Genomic DNA, 15,000 nt, shown 5'->3' with positions numbered 1-15,000 from the left:
CTCGCAGTTTACATCGCTAGATTTAACTGCTAGACGTGGATCATCCTCACCCGCATGGAGGTGGTTTGGCTTTGAAAAGATGGATGTTGCACAAAGACGGCAATCTGCAAACTATGACAGAAATACTTTTTTGAAGGATGCAAATTATCATCTACTTATCGTTATCAGCAAAATCCCAGAAAATATCGAGATATCATTTTTGTCAAAATCGCACAACACAATACACTACCCTACAAAACGCATTACACTACATTAGACTACACAACACATTACACGTCACTAGACCACACAACACAACACATTACACTACACACCACACTACACAATGCAACACAGCAACACATACACTACACAACACATTAAACAACTCTGTACAATACTACAATTGCATAAGACCATACTGAAACAAACTGTACAATGTTACACTTTGCTACATTGTGTGTAATTATGGATTTATATATGGAAAACGTGCATTGAGCCTTTTGCCTCTGGGCCATACACATGCACCAAAGCATCCCTAAACACCAAAATATTTTCTTTAATGGATTTCTTTTAATGGGTGTATATTTGTGTGTCTGTTATTTAGATGTGCAGGAACATATCTGTGACTTACACTGATAGATGTGTAGGAACATATCTGTGACTTACACTGATAGATGTGTAGGAACATGTCTGTGACTTACACTGATAGATGTGTAGGAACATATCTGTGACTTACACTGATAGATGTGTAGGAACATGTCTGTGACTTACACTGATAGATGTGTAGGAACATATCTGTGACTTACACTGATAGATGTGTAGGAACATGTCTGTGACTTACACTGATAGATGTGTAGGAACATATCTGTGACTTACACTGATAGATGTGTAGGAACATGTCTGTGACTTACACTGATAGATGTGTAGGAATGTGTCTGTGAGTTTGCTGGTTAGTACAGGCTCAGGCAGGTCTCTGAAGTACTGCTTTAACAGGTCAGCCACGTCATAAGCTGATTGGCCTTGATAGCTCACATGATCTGGGGAATTCTCATTGAGTTGCCTCAGTGCCTGGATCCGAGATTTCACTCCAGATTTCCGAAATATTCCCACCTGGATGTGATGAATGGTACGATAAAAACATTAAATGTAGAGTTCAAGTCAAGGACCTCCGAACAGTCTGTGTGTGTGTGTGTGTGAGTGCATATGTGTGTGTGTATGTGTGAGTGTGTGTGTGTGTGTGTGTGTGTATGTGTGTGTGTGTGTGTGTGTGTGTATGTGTGTGTGTGTGTGTGTGCGTGTATATGTGTGTGTGTGTGTGTGTGTATGTGTGTGTATGTGTGTGTGTGTATGTGTGTGTATGTGTGTGTGTGTATGTGTGTGTATGTGTGTGTATGTGTGTGTGTGTGTGTGTATGTGTGTGTGTGTGTGTATGTGTGTGTATGTGTGTGTGTGTATGTGTGTGTGTGTATGTGTGTATGTGTGTATGTGTGTGTGTGTGTGTGTGTGTGCTTACCTTTTCCAGGCACTGACTACGCAGGTATCTCATCGCTTGCTGAATGCTTTGAGGTAGAGGCTGGCCAGATCGTTGGACGTTGATGATTGGTGGAACTCCAAACACATGTTTACCTCTGTAGTCTGGAGCCTTAGAACGTTTCATAAACTTTGGCATCACCCTTCCAAAGCAGAACAATGACAAAAAGTGTAGAAACAAACAAACCAAAACAAAAGGGCCATAAAAAATAGACACAAACACACAAACACACCCTGAAAACCTAAGTGTTCTAAAACCCGTCCACTAGAATAAGGCCTGCAAAACACAAATATTAATTTATCTGCACTAAAATATTAAGTATTTACCCCAGGAGGAAAAGACAATTAGAAATTGAGTATGTTTTTTAGTAAATATACCAGCTGAAAACTGAACCCTAATATTTTGAAGACACAAAATATTGGCCATTGAGAGTGTGTGTGTTTGAGTTGAGAGAAATAGGAAGAGCAACACACATGTTTACCGAAACATAGACACCCACACATCCAAGGACATGCACACATCCAAACACATCCAAACACACGCACACATCCAAATACACGCACACATCCAAACACACGCACCCATCCAAACACACACACCCATCCAAACACACGCGCACATCCAAATACACGCACACATCCAAATACACGCACACATCCAAACACACGCACCCATCCAAACACACACACCCATCCAAACACACACACCCATCCAAATACACGCACACATCCAAGGACACACGCACACATCCAAACACACGCACACATCCAAACACACGCACACATCCAAACACACGCACACATCCAAACACACGCACACATCCAAACACACGCACACATCCAAACACACACACCCATCCAAACACATCCAAACACACGCACACATCCAAACACACGCACCCATCCAAACACACACACCCATCCAAACACACACACCCATCCAAATACACGCACACATCCAAGGACACACGCACACATCCAAACACACGCACACATCCAAGGACACACGCACACATCCAAACACACGCACACATCCAAACACACGCACACATCCAAACACACGCACACATCCAAACACACGCACACATCCAAACACACGCACACATCCAAACACACGCACACATCCAAACACACACACATCCAAGGACATGCACACATCCAAGGACACACGCACACATCCAAATACACGCACACATCCAAACACACGCACCCATCCAAACACACACACCCATCCAAACACACACACCCATCCAAATACACGCACACATCCAAGGACACACGCACACATCCAAACACACGCACACATCCAAACACACGCACACATCCAAACACACGCACACATCCAAATACACGCACACATCCAAATACACGCACACATCCAAACACACGCACACATCCAAATACACGCACACATCCAAATACACGCACACATCCAAACACACACACCCATCCAAATACACGCACACATCCAAGGACACACGCACACATCCAAACACACGCACACATCCAAACACACGCACACATCCAAACACACGCACACATCCAAACACACGCACACATCCAAACACACGCACACATCCAAGGACACGCACACATCCAAGGACACATGCACACATCCAAGGACACGCACACATCCAAACACACGCACCCATCCAAACACATCCAAACATACGCACACATCCAAACACACGCACCTATCCAAACACATCCAAACACACGCACACATCCAAACACACGCACACATCCAAGGACACGCACACATCCAAATACACGCACACATCCAAGGACACATGCACACATCCAAACACAAGCACACATCCAAATACACACACCCATCCAAACACATCCAAACACACGCACACATCCAAGGACACGCACACATCCAAACACACGCACCCATCCAAACACATCCAAACACACGCACACATCCAAACACACGCACCTATCCAAACACATCCAAACACACGCACACATCCAAACACACGCACCTATCCAAACACATCCAAACACACGCACACATCCAAACACACGCACACATCCAAGGACACGCACACATCCAAATACACACACACATCCAAGCATGTGAACACGCAGGCTCAGAGATGACTTTCAGTTCAGTACTTTACAATTTTCCAAATTCTACACATTTATTCAGTAAGTATTGCAATTCTACACACTTATTCAATAACGATCAATAAGTTTGATACACCAGAGAATTGTAGAGCAGTGCCTGGGCCAGCAATGTTGAGGGAGATGCAGAGTCAATATTCAGGTTGTTTCCAGTGGCAGAGGAAAGCCAAATGAGCTGGCACGGACAGTGTATTTCAATCTGTGGCTACTGACATGGAAAAGCTCTCTCTCTGGGTAATAAGATGAGAATGTTTGTCACGCCGATTTGATGTTAAAATTGGGTTATTTTGAGTTCCCCTTGGCTTATAGTAACATGTCTGTATGAGAGAGTCTGCCATAATATCCGAACCAGTGCATGGGTGCGTTTGTTTGTAATAACTGCATAATTATAATGCTTATTATAATTATAATGATTAATAATGCTTTTTTTCAGTATATCCCTATTAGGGCTGTCACATTAAATTCGAACATTGAAACTGAATTCAAATTTGCCTACCAACACATGTTTCGAAAATGAATGGAGAAATTCAGTAATATGTATTTAAAATATACGTATTTATTTATGTAAAAAATAAAGAAATAAATAGATTGTAAAAAAAATGACACAACCATTTTTTGACCTTCTTCCCCTTGCACTATAAACTGCACTATCACTCCAAACGACTCACCGACCTGCACCACTATGGCTGTTAGTAACTCACTGTCCCAGTCAGGTGTGCTTCTTATGCTTTGGTTTTTAAAAAGTAATGTTTAATCTGTACAGTGGCATTTGTTGTACAGTGCGTATGTACAGGGTTTTTATATATTTTGTGTATTGTTTACTTTCTTGTATATTGTATATTGTATTGTATTGTATTGTATACTGCATTGTATATTGTATTGTATTGTACTGTATTGTATTGTATACTGCATTGTATATTGTATATTGTACAGGATTTTGTTATTGTACAATTTAGTAACTACTTAGTGCTTTTTGTTCTTGATGGTAATTGTGTGTTATCTTTTTTATGTGGCACTGTGGTCCCTGTGAAACGCAGTCTCGTTCCCCTGTATGAGTGAGACGTGTATATGGGGACATGACAATAAAAGCAGCTCTTCGGCCCTGCGGACACACACGCAACACCATCATCCAGTCAAACGCAACAGAACCACCGGCTGCTAAACAACCGCCACAGACGAATATTTTTCCCCCCCATCAACCGCTCTGTCTGCTACATGTAAAGAGGCAATCACTTTGCAACTCACCAAGTTTACATGTAAAGATATGCAGCCAATAAGCTGAGTGGAGGGTGAAGGTTTTAAAAATATATTCCTGAAATAGAGCCAAGGTACACTTTTTTTTCAGTAGTCTACTCTCTGCTTATTGTTTTTGAAAACGTACAACATTTGAACTCTTATTTTGCACTGAACCTTTTGCTAATAAATTCTACTGAAAGACTCCTGTCTCTGCATACGTATGCCCTGATGCCCACTTCTCCACACAAACAGGAAAACCTGTAAGCCAATTACTTGCCAATTGCCCTAATCCCTATACGATCTGCACACTTATGCATCTCTTTCTCTTTGTCTGGGGCTGTGTCTGAAATGGCATACTGGTGTACTGCATGCTGCATACTGGCCCAGTATACACTGTGTACTGCACACTACTCCCCATCCTTGTATACACTGACAACGCTGTCTGCACTGCTATTCACACAGAGCTGATACACCAAGAGGGCAAGGACACGTATGTTAGAATACCGTTTATCGACTACAGCTTTGCATTCAACAGGGTCATCCCAAACAAACTCTCTGAAAAGCTCCTCACTCTTGGGCTGTGTCCGAAATGGCATACTAGTGTACTGCATACTGGCCCAGTATACACTGTGTACTGCACACTATTCCACACGCTAGTATGTAGTATGGTACGCAAGTATGAGAACTTTCGTGTAGTGTACTACACATTTGGCTATTTGTTCTGTTAAAAACGAACAACACATGACTACAACAAATATCTATCAAAGGTAGCCCCAAAATATGAAACTGATACATTTATATTCGGAACTGCAGCTGTAGTTGAAGTTGAAGCCACTTCTGTCGCTACCCGCCATGTTTTTTTCATTTTTTCACAGTTGAAAATCACCGCGTTGCTTCATGGGATGCAGTGCCTGACGAAGTGAGCTCCGGTTGTATACTGCAAATTTTCCCCAGAGTAGTACATCATCCGGGTAACTGTTGTGTCCTGCAAAATTTTTATTTTTCATCTACTGCATACTACTCACTACTTTTATGTCAAGATCAGTATGCAAGTAGTATGTAGTATGCCATTTCGGACACAGCCAGAGTCTGTATGTATTTGTGCTTATATTTATTGCACAGGTGATTGATAATGCTTTTTTCAGTACATCCCCATAAGATAACCACACTTATACATCTCTCTCACTCTCTTCTCTCTCTCTGTGTGTGTGTGTGTGTGTGTCTCACCAGTTCCAGCTGTGTTTACTGGTGTCACAGTGCTTCTCAAGGATGGCAGTGAGTCTGAGCAGAGAGAATTTCTGTAACAGATTCAGCTGTGCTGCTGACTGCCTGTTGATTTCCTGAGACGCTGATGAAACACTCGGCCGATGGGAATTCTGAAAACTGTGCCAACGTAACTTCCTGCAGGAAGAGAAAGATAAAATAAGATTGAGTGAGTTTTCCCTTAATTACAAAACATGGATGGAAGTGAGTGAGAATTATATGACAGAAGTCTCTGAAATTCTCATAATTTAAAAAAAATAATAATAGTAAATAATAAATAATAACAAAAACCAGAGGTATTCCTAAGGGACATTTTAAATTGCAGCTCTTCTAAAGATATTATTAGTAACCGAAAAATGTGACTTAAAAGTGAAAACAAGACAAAACCAGATTTAAAAGTTGGTTTTAATCCAGTTCTTGCGGTGGACCTGAGGGTTCCATGCTGGGTTCTTTGATTTGGGATTTATCCTTAAAATTTTGCTTTAGGCTTCATTACTTGACTGGTGTCAAGGTAATTATACTTCAATTTAATTCCATAGAACAAGCAAACAATGCTAAAGCAGTGGTCTACACAGGCCAGTTCAGAATTTGAAAACAAAGGTTTTTTGGGGTTAATGTCTTAACCGAACAGGATTGTCACTCTTCTCTTTCATACTCACCTGCTGGGTCGGGTCAGGGAGGCGCCCACCCCAGAATCTCTCCTTTCTCTCATCTCTCCTTCCCCTTCACCCTCATTTAGCGAATTCCCTGCACTGTCATAGTCGCTCACCGTCGTCCCCACATCTGACATGGAGCGGTCCTCGAAGTGAAGGCTGCTGGGTAACGTAGTTTCAGTGGTAGACTCACTCTCTGAGTTGGAGTGATCCAACTGCAAGCTGAGAGAGCGTGACCACTGATCGATGTTGTGTTGGAGCCCATGGACGTGCTGTAAGATGTCATCCAGATGTTGAAAAGCTTTCTCTCCTCTTAAACCAGTCAGCTCCTCTGAGCTCTCACAGGCCTCTGGAACATTGTCGTAGACGCTTCCTACTGAGCTGCAGGAGTTCCGTCTTTTTCCACATGTCAGCGAAAGAAAGTCTTGAGATTCACTTTGGCTGCTGCTGCCATCCAGTGAGAAATCCCCATCGTCAGCAGGCCAGTCAATCCTGTCACTAGGAGAAGTATGTGTTGGACAGATGCTCTCTATTGACATTGACTTGGGGAACGTTCCAGGCTTGTGGTCAGAAGGCAGGTGTACCACGCGCTCTTCCTTCACCAGACAGGTGCTGTGATAGGTCGGTTTTGGCCTTTCCCAGGCAAGTTGGTAGTCCTCAAGATATAGACATGATTGATATGGTTTTAATTTAGCTTCTGACTGGCCAAAAGAGCTCCTGCATATGGTGTGTGCTTTCCAGGCTGAAGTCTTGGCAACGCTGTGTGTGTTTGTCGTACGACCCGGTAGATTAGCATCCAGCGTACACTGCAGGTTGTCTAAAGGCTGCCGGTGTGGCGGTGCTGTCGTGGAAACAACCACTGTATTCTTTTCCCTCTCTTTTTCTCTCCTTCTTAGGGAGTCTTTTCTCCGGAGAAAGGAACGTGAGGAGAACATCTGTTTGTCCGTAAAAGCTGATGATCCATCCTTCTTCTGGTGAGAGGTTTGGGGAGAACCAGGGCTGCTGGCTCCATTAAAAGCAGTGATGCCCGGGGAGGTGGTGTCCCGGGTGCTGTCCAAACTGAGACTGCTGGCACTAAAATCAGATGTCACCTCACTCAAGACACTGTCACTGCTGGCAGAGGGTCGTAAGGTGGAAGGCTGGTTGTTGGGGGCATTTGGAGTGGGTGAGAGGTTGCGGGACCAGGTTTTGCTCTCACGCTGAAATGCCCAACGTGAGCTCAACGCACAAATGTCATCTTCCTCTGAGTCCTCGTTCTGCCGCTGCTTCGCGCGCACACACACACACACACACACACACACACACACACACACACACACACACACACACACACACACAATCATGCATGTACGCATGCATGCACACACCCAGACCCACACAAACACAGAGAAAAACACACATACACATATTATACATTATTAACACATCATATATATATATATATATATATATATATATATATATATGTGTGTGTGTGTGTGTGTGTGTGTGTGTGTGTGTGTGTGTGTGTGTGTGTGTGTATCACATTATTTACATATTAGATACACATTTTTTAACTCCTCATATGCTGACAGCGCTGAAAGCCTAAATAACTGAATGACTGTTTCTTTTACATCGACGAAAGAGAGACAGCAGAAAACGTACTTTTATCTCATCTAAGCCTTATTTAACCTAACATTTGTACTACTCCAACCTAACCCCAGCCAGTCATAGCCATTACCTCTCCTCACAAAGCCCAACTAAATCCAACCTTTCTGACCCAACCTGGAGCCTCCAGTTCTCTTCTGAGCCAAACTGGAGCCGCCAGTTCCCTTCTGAGCCAAACTGGAGCCGCCAGTTCCCTTCTGAGCCAAACTGGAGCCGCCAGTTCCCTGTGCTCTCACACGTCGTCTTCCTGACACAACCCTGACGTGTTTTCTGAGAAGTGTTTTGTCCTTCAGTACAGCTGGTCAGTTTGGGAGGATCTCTGTGGCAATGCAGCGCACGTGGAGCAGACACCATTTCCTTCGGTTCAGCCACAGCTGTGCAGGGCCTCACTGACACCGGACTACACTCACGCCGGACTTCACTCACGCCCGACTACACTCACGCCCGACTTCACTCACGCCCGACTACACTCACGCCGGACTTCACTCACGCCCGACTACACTCACGCCCGACTACACTCACGCCCGACTTCACTCACGCCCGACTTCACTCACGCCCGACTTCACTCACGCCCGACTACACTCACGCCCGACTACACTCACGCCCGACTACACTCACGCCCGACTTCACTCACGCCGGACTACACTCACGCCCGACTACACTCACGCCCGACTACACTCACGCCCGACTACACTCACGCCCGACTACACTCACGCCCGACTTCACTCACGCCGGACTACACTCACACCGGACTACACTCACGCCCGACTACACTCACGCCCGACTTCACTCACGCCGGACTACACTCACACCGGACTACACTTCAAAGACATGGAGAGTCCTGTGTTCAGCACACCCTCCAAAAACGTGGCCAGATGTGGGTTATAATTTATGGTTCACCACTCAAAATCCTAACTGTAACTATAAACGAATTTAACACAAACAGAGCCTAAACTAAGTTAAACTTACATTTACCTTACTAACATCATCCAATCCTTACCCTAACTAATGACAAACCCACCAAAACCTGTCCTATTCTACTGAATAGAAACAAAGCCTCGCCCTATGAAGAATCATCATGTGATAAATATGGAATGACCACTGAGGAACTGCCCAGGTGAAGGAGCGCACCCACCTGTCTGCACTGGAAATGGACATCCAGACTCATCGCTGCACATTTGTTCAAGGTTGTGAGTCTCCTACAAAAAAAAAAAAAAGAATACCACACACACACACACACAAACACATGCATATGCATTTACAGGTATAACACACACAACAGCCTTCAAACAGACAAAAGAATTTCTAACATGCAAAACTACCAATACTTTAGTAAGACAACTGTTTTTAACAATATGACTTAAATTTGATAGTTCATCATTTGGCACATTTATGCCTGGAGCAATGCTCTTTCAAGGAGAGCTATTCTGTGTCCACTCACAGAGGGAATAACGGAGTCATCTAACTGAATCGTCTATTCTGCGTTCATTCACAGAGGGAATAACTGAATCGTCTGACTGAATCGTCTATTCTGTGATCATTCATAGAAGGAATAACTGAATCGTCTGACTGAATCGTCTATTCTGCGTTCCTTCACAGAGGGAATAACTGAATCTTCTATTCTGCATTCATTCACAGAAGGAATAACTGAATCGTCTAACTGAATCCACGATGGGCAGCACAGGTTCTCTGGGCAAGCCAACCCTGCAGTGTGTCTCTGTATTAGCTATCATTTCATTATTTCACATTTCAAGCAAGGCAAATACACCATCTTTGTTCTCTTTTCCATTCTTCAGTATTGAGGCCTTGCGCTGCTTGTGACAGAGAGATTTTTTTTTCATTCAAGCAACTGAAACCTGATAACACAACAACATCAGGAACTGAAAAAAAAACAAAAAAACAAAACAAAACAAGAAACCTCTAGAAGACAGTAAGAGGAAAAGGAAGAGTAATTGGCTGCTAAATCTGAATGCGCCAGTGGACAGTGAGGGTTGAAGTGTTCCTTTTATACTGTAACATGCTCTGACAGTTTGGTGGTTTTTTGGTACAATGAAAAACAAATAGGTTTTTCCAAAGTGAACATTGCCAATTTTGCATTACATTCTGCATTTTTCAGCTTGGTAAATAACAAGCATGGTTAAATGTTTTCGGCACACTGAGATTAGAGTAATAACTCAATGTGCAACGCACCTTATGTGATTTTCCATGTGAAAATTATCTGACCACTTGTGTTTAGTTCTATGCAATATATTAACTCTTTCCCACAGTGACTATGTCCACACAATTCTATATAGCAAAGCCACTGTTTGGATATGAATTGAATATGAATATGAAATTCTCATAGCACAGCGATGGAGAGGGCAGATGGGGACAGGGTGAGAGGGAAACAAAAAAAGAGGGAATTTTCCGCTGAGATGTAAAACTAAAAAATGTTTTGTGAAGAGATTCAAGTTGACATGAATGGTTTTGGTTTTGATGTGACAGCGAGTTCATCTGTCAGTGGAAACGTTTCTCAGAACAGAGTGTGTGACTTCCATTGCTCTAAAGTCACTCACATCATCATTACACTAGTATCACTCCCATCATCATTACACTAGTGTCACTCACATCATCATAACATTAGTGTCACTCCCATCATCATAACACTAGTGTCACTCACATCATCATAACACTAGTGTCACTCCCATCATCATTACACTAGTGTCACTCCCATCATCATTACACTAGTGTCACTCCCATCATCATTACACTAAAGTCACTCCCATCATCATTACACTAGTGTCACTCCCATCATCATTACACTAAAGTCACCCCCATCACCATAACACTAGTGTCACTCACATCATCATTACACTAGTGTCACTCCCATCATCATAACACTAGTGTCACTCCCATCATCATTACACTAGTGTCACTCCCATCATCATTACACTAGTGTCACTCCCATCATCATTGCACTAAAGTCACTCCCATCATCATTACACTTGTGTCACTCACATCATCTTTACACTAGTGTCACTCCCATCATCATTACACTAGTGTCACTCACATCATCATTACACTAGTGTCACTCCCATCATCATAACACTAGTGTCACTCCCATCATCATAACACTAGTGTCACTCCCATCATCATTACACTAGTGTCACTCCCATTATCATTACACTAGTGTCACTCCCATCATCATTACACTAGTGTCACTCCCATCATCATTACACTAGTGTCACTCCCATCATCATAACACTAGTGTCACTCCCATCATCATTACACTAAAGTCACTCCCATCATCATAACACTAGTGCCACTCCCATCATCATTACACTAGTGTCACTCCCATCATCATAACACTAGTGTCACTCCCATCATCATAACACTAGTGTCACTCCCATCATCATTACACGAGTGTCACTCCCATCATCATAACACGAGTGTCACTCCCATCATCATAACACTAGTGTCACTCCCATCATCATTACACTAGTGTCACTCCCATCATCATAACACTACTGTCACTCGCATCATCATAACACTAGTGTCACTCCCATCATCATTACACTAGTGTCACTCCCATCATCATTACACTAGTGTCACTCACATCATCATTACACTAGTGTCGCTCCCATCATCATTACACTAGTGTCACTCCCATCATCATAACACTAGTGTCACTCCCATCATCATTACACTAGTGTCACTCCCATCATCATAACACTAGTGTCACTCCCATCATCATTACACGAGTGTCACTCCCATTATCATTACACGAGTGTCACTCCCATCATCATAACACTAGTGTCACTCGCATGATCATAACACTAGTGTCACTCCCATCATGATTACACTAGTGTCACTCCCATCATCATTACACTAGTGTCACTCCCATCATCATAACACTAGTGTCACTCCCATCATCATAACACTAGTGTCACTCCCATCATCATTACACTAGTGTCACTCACATTATCATTACACGAGTGTCACTCCCATCATCATAACACGAGTGTCACTCCCATCATCATAACACTAGTGTCACTCCCATCATCATTACACTAGTGTCACTCCCATCATCATAACACTAGTGTCACTCGCATCATCATAACACTAGTGTCACTCCCATCATCATTACACTAGTGTCACTCCCATCATCATTACACTAGTGTCACTCCCATCATCATTACACTAGTGTCACTCACATCATCATTACACTAGTGTCACTCCCATCATCATTACACTAGTGTCACTCCCATCATCATAACACTAGTGTCACTCCCATCATCATTACACTAGTGTCACTCCCATCATCATTACACTAGTGTCACTCCCATCATCATTACACTAGTGTCACTCCCATCATCATAACACTGGTGTCACTCCCATCATCATTACACTGGTGTCACTCCCATCATCATAACAATAGTGCCACTCCCATCATCATTACACTAGTGTCACTCCCATCATCATTACACTAGTGTCACTCCCATCATCATAACACTAGTGTCACTCCCATCATCATTACACTAGTGTCACTCACATCATCATTACACTAGTGTCACTCCCATCATCATTACACTAGTCACTCCCATCATCATTACACTAGTGTCACTCCCATCATCATAACACTAGTGTCACTCCCATCATCATTACACTAAAGTCACTCCCATCATCATTACACTAGTGTCACTCCCATCATCATTACACTAGTGTCACTCCCATCATCATAACACTAGTGTCACTCCCATCATCATTACACTAGTGTCACTCCCATTATCATTACACTAGTGTCACTACCATCATCATTACACTAGTCACTCCCATCATCATTACACTAGTGTCACTCCCATCATCATGACACTAGTGTCACTCCCATCATCATAACACTAGTGTCACTCCCATCATCATTACACTAGTGTCACTCCCATCATCATAACACTAGTGTCACTCCCATCATCATTACACTAGTATCACTCCCATCATCATAACACTAGTGTCACTCCCATCATCATTACACTAGTGTCACTCCCATCATCATAACACTAGTGTCACTCCCATCATCATAACACTAGTGTCACTCCCATCATCATTACACTAGTGTCACTCCCATCATCATAACACCAGTGTCACTCCCATCATCATAACACTAGTGTCACTCCCATCATCATTACACTAGTGTCACTCCCATCATCATAATACTAGTGTCACTCCCATCATCATAACACTAGTGTCACTCACATCATCATAACACTAGTGTCACTCCCATCATCATTACACTAGTGTCACTCACATCATCATAACACTAGTGTCACTCCCATCATCATTACACTAGTGTCACTACCATCATCATTACACTAGTCACTCCCATCATCATTACACTAGTGTCACTCCCACCATCATAACACTAGTGTCACTCCCATCATCATAACACTAGTGTCACTCCCATCATTTTTACACTAGTGTCACTCCCATCATCTTTACACTAGTGTCACTCCCATCATCATTACACTAGTGTCGCTCCCATCATCATTACACTAGTGTCACTCCCATCATCTTTACACTAGTGTCACTCCCATCATCATTACACTAGTGTCACTGCCATCATCATTACACTAGTGTCACTCCCATCATCATTACACTAGTGTCACTCACATCAACATAACATTAGAGTAAACTGAAAATAGTGCATCTTAAACCCAAATATCCAGCAGGTTCCAGTGTGTAAAACTGCATTTTAATCCTGACCTGCATAGTGCCTTGAGAGAGTCCTGATCCAGAAATTCGTGGTCCTTCTTTACAGAGGAAATGTGAATGGGGAACAGGCCTCCTGAAAGAGAGAGAGAGAAAGAGAGAGAGGGAGAGAGATGGAGAGAGAGCAAGGGGCTTATGTTAATTAATATCACAAATTCAGCAAGACATTGTGCCAGAGAAAGCCCTCACTGGGCTGTTTAATGAGCCAGTTAGGCAAAAACTGTTAGCCCTGCCAGTCACACACAAACAATATTTCATTTTCAACTTTTCTTTCATCAGAAGACCTTTTTTTTTTTTACTTTTCTAAACCCTTTGAGCCTGTGACGCTCCCACAGTTTCAAATTTACTGCTACAACAACTATACTACTGCTGCACTATACCACTATTCCAGCTGCTCTGAGGGGTTACAGTTGTCCACACTGTACTCTGGTGTGATCCGTTCACTGGTTCAGTTATTTTCAAAGACATACGTGTGAAGAGAAATAAAAAGTAAGGCTAAACTGTAAAACAGGTTTAAACCATAAACTGTAAAACGGATTAAATTGTAAATGAGGTTTGAACTGTGAGTGGTCTATTGGTCATTAACGCTATTAATCAGTGTATTAGTCATTAACGCTATTAATTAGTCTATTCATCATTAACACTATTCAACCCTTAACGCTATTAATCAGTTTATTAGTCATTAACCCTATGCCACAGAGGTCTCAGTCATCAGAAATCTCAACTCAGCTGAAGATTTCTTCACTTGCTGAAGCTGCACTTGTAGCTTGTGAGAACCCAGTGCCCTGTTCAGACGTTTAATGTTAGCATTTCCTTT

At 42.7% G+C, this 15,000-nt stretch overlaps 1 protein-coding gene across 1 annotated transcript in view; it reads right to left on the bottom strand.

Annotated features, from left to right (window-relative positions):
- The window catches only part of stard8 (StAR related lipid transfer domain containing 8), a 46,807-nt gene that overhangs the window by 9,393 nt on the left and 22,414 nt on the right, over positions 1 to 15,000 (bottom strand). Inside the window, exons 3-8 of the mRNA XM_030792473.1 lie at positions 14,178 to 14,259; positions 9,577 to 9,640; positions 6,801 to 8,050; positions 6,106 to 6,279; positions 1,496 to 1,655; positions 894 to 1,092 (exon numbers count right to left, since the gene is read on the bottom strand). Coding sequence (XP_030648333.1) covers positions 894 to 1,092; positions 1,496 to 1,655; positions 6,106 to 6,279; positions 6,801 to 8,050; positions 9,577 to 9,640; positions 14,178 to 14,259 — 1,929 coding nt within the window. The remainder of the gene's footprint in view (positions 1 to 893; positions 1,093 to 1,495; positions 1,656 to 6,105; positions 6,280 to 6,800; positions 8,051 to 9,576; positions 9,641 to 14,177; positions 14,260 to 15,000) is intronic.

The sequence above is a fragment of the Chanos chanos genome, chromosome 15, assembly GCF_902362185.1.
Source record: "Chanos chanos chromosome 15, fChaCha1.1, whole genome shotgun sequence".
NCBI classification, from domain to species: Eukaryota; Metazoa; Chordata; class Actinopteri; order Gonorynchiformes; family Chanidae; genus Chanos; species Chanos chanos.
Note: the sequence above shows the minus strand (reverse complement) of the source record. Positions and strands in the feature narration are given on the sequence as shown.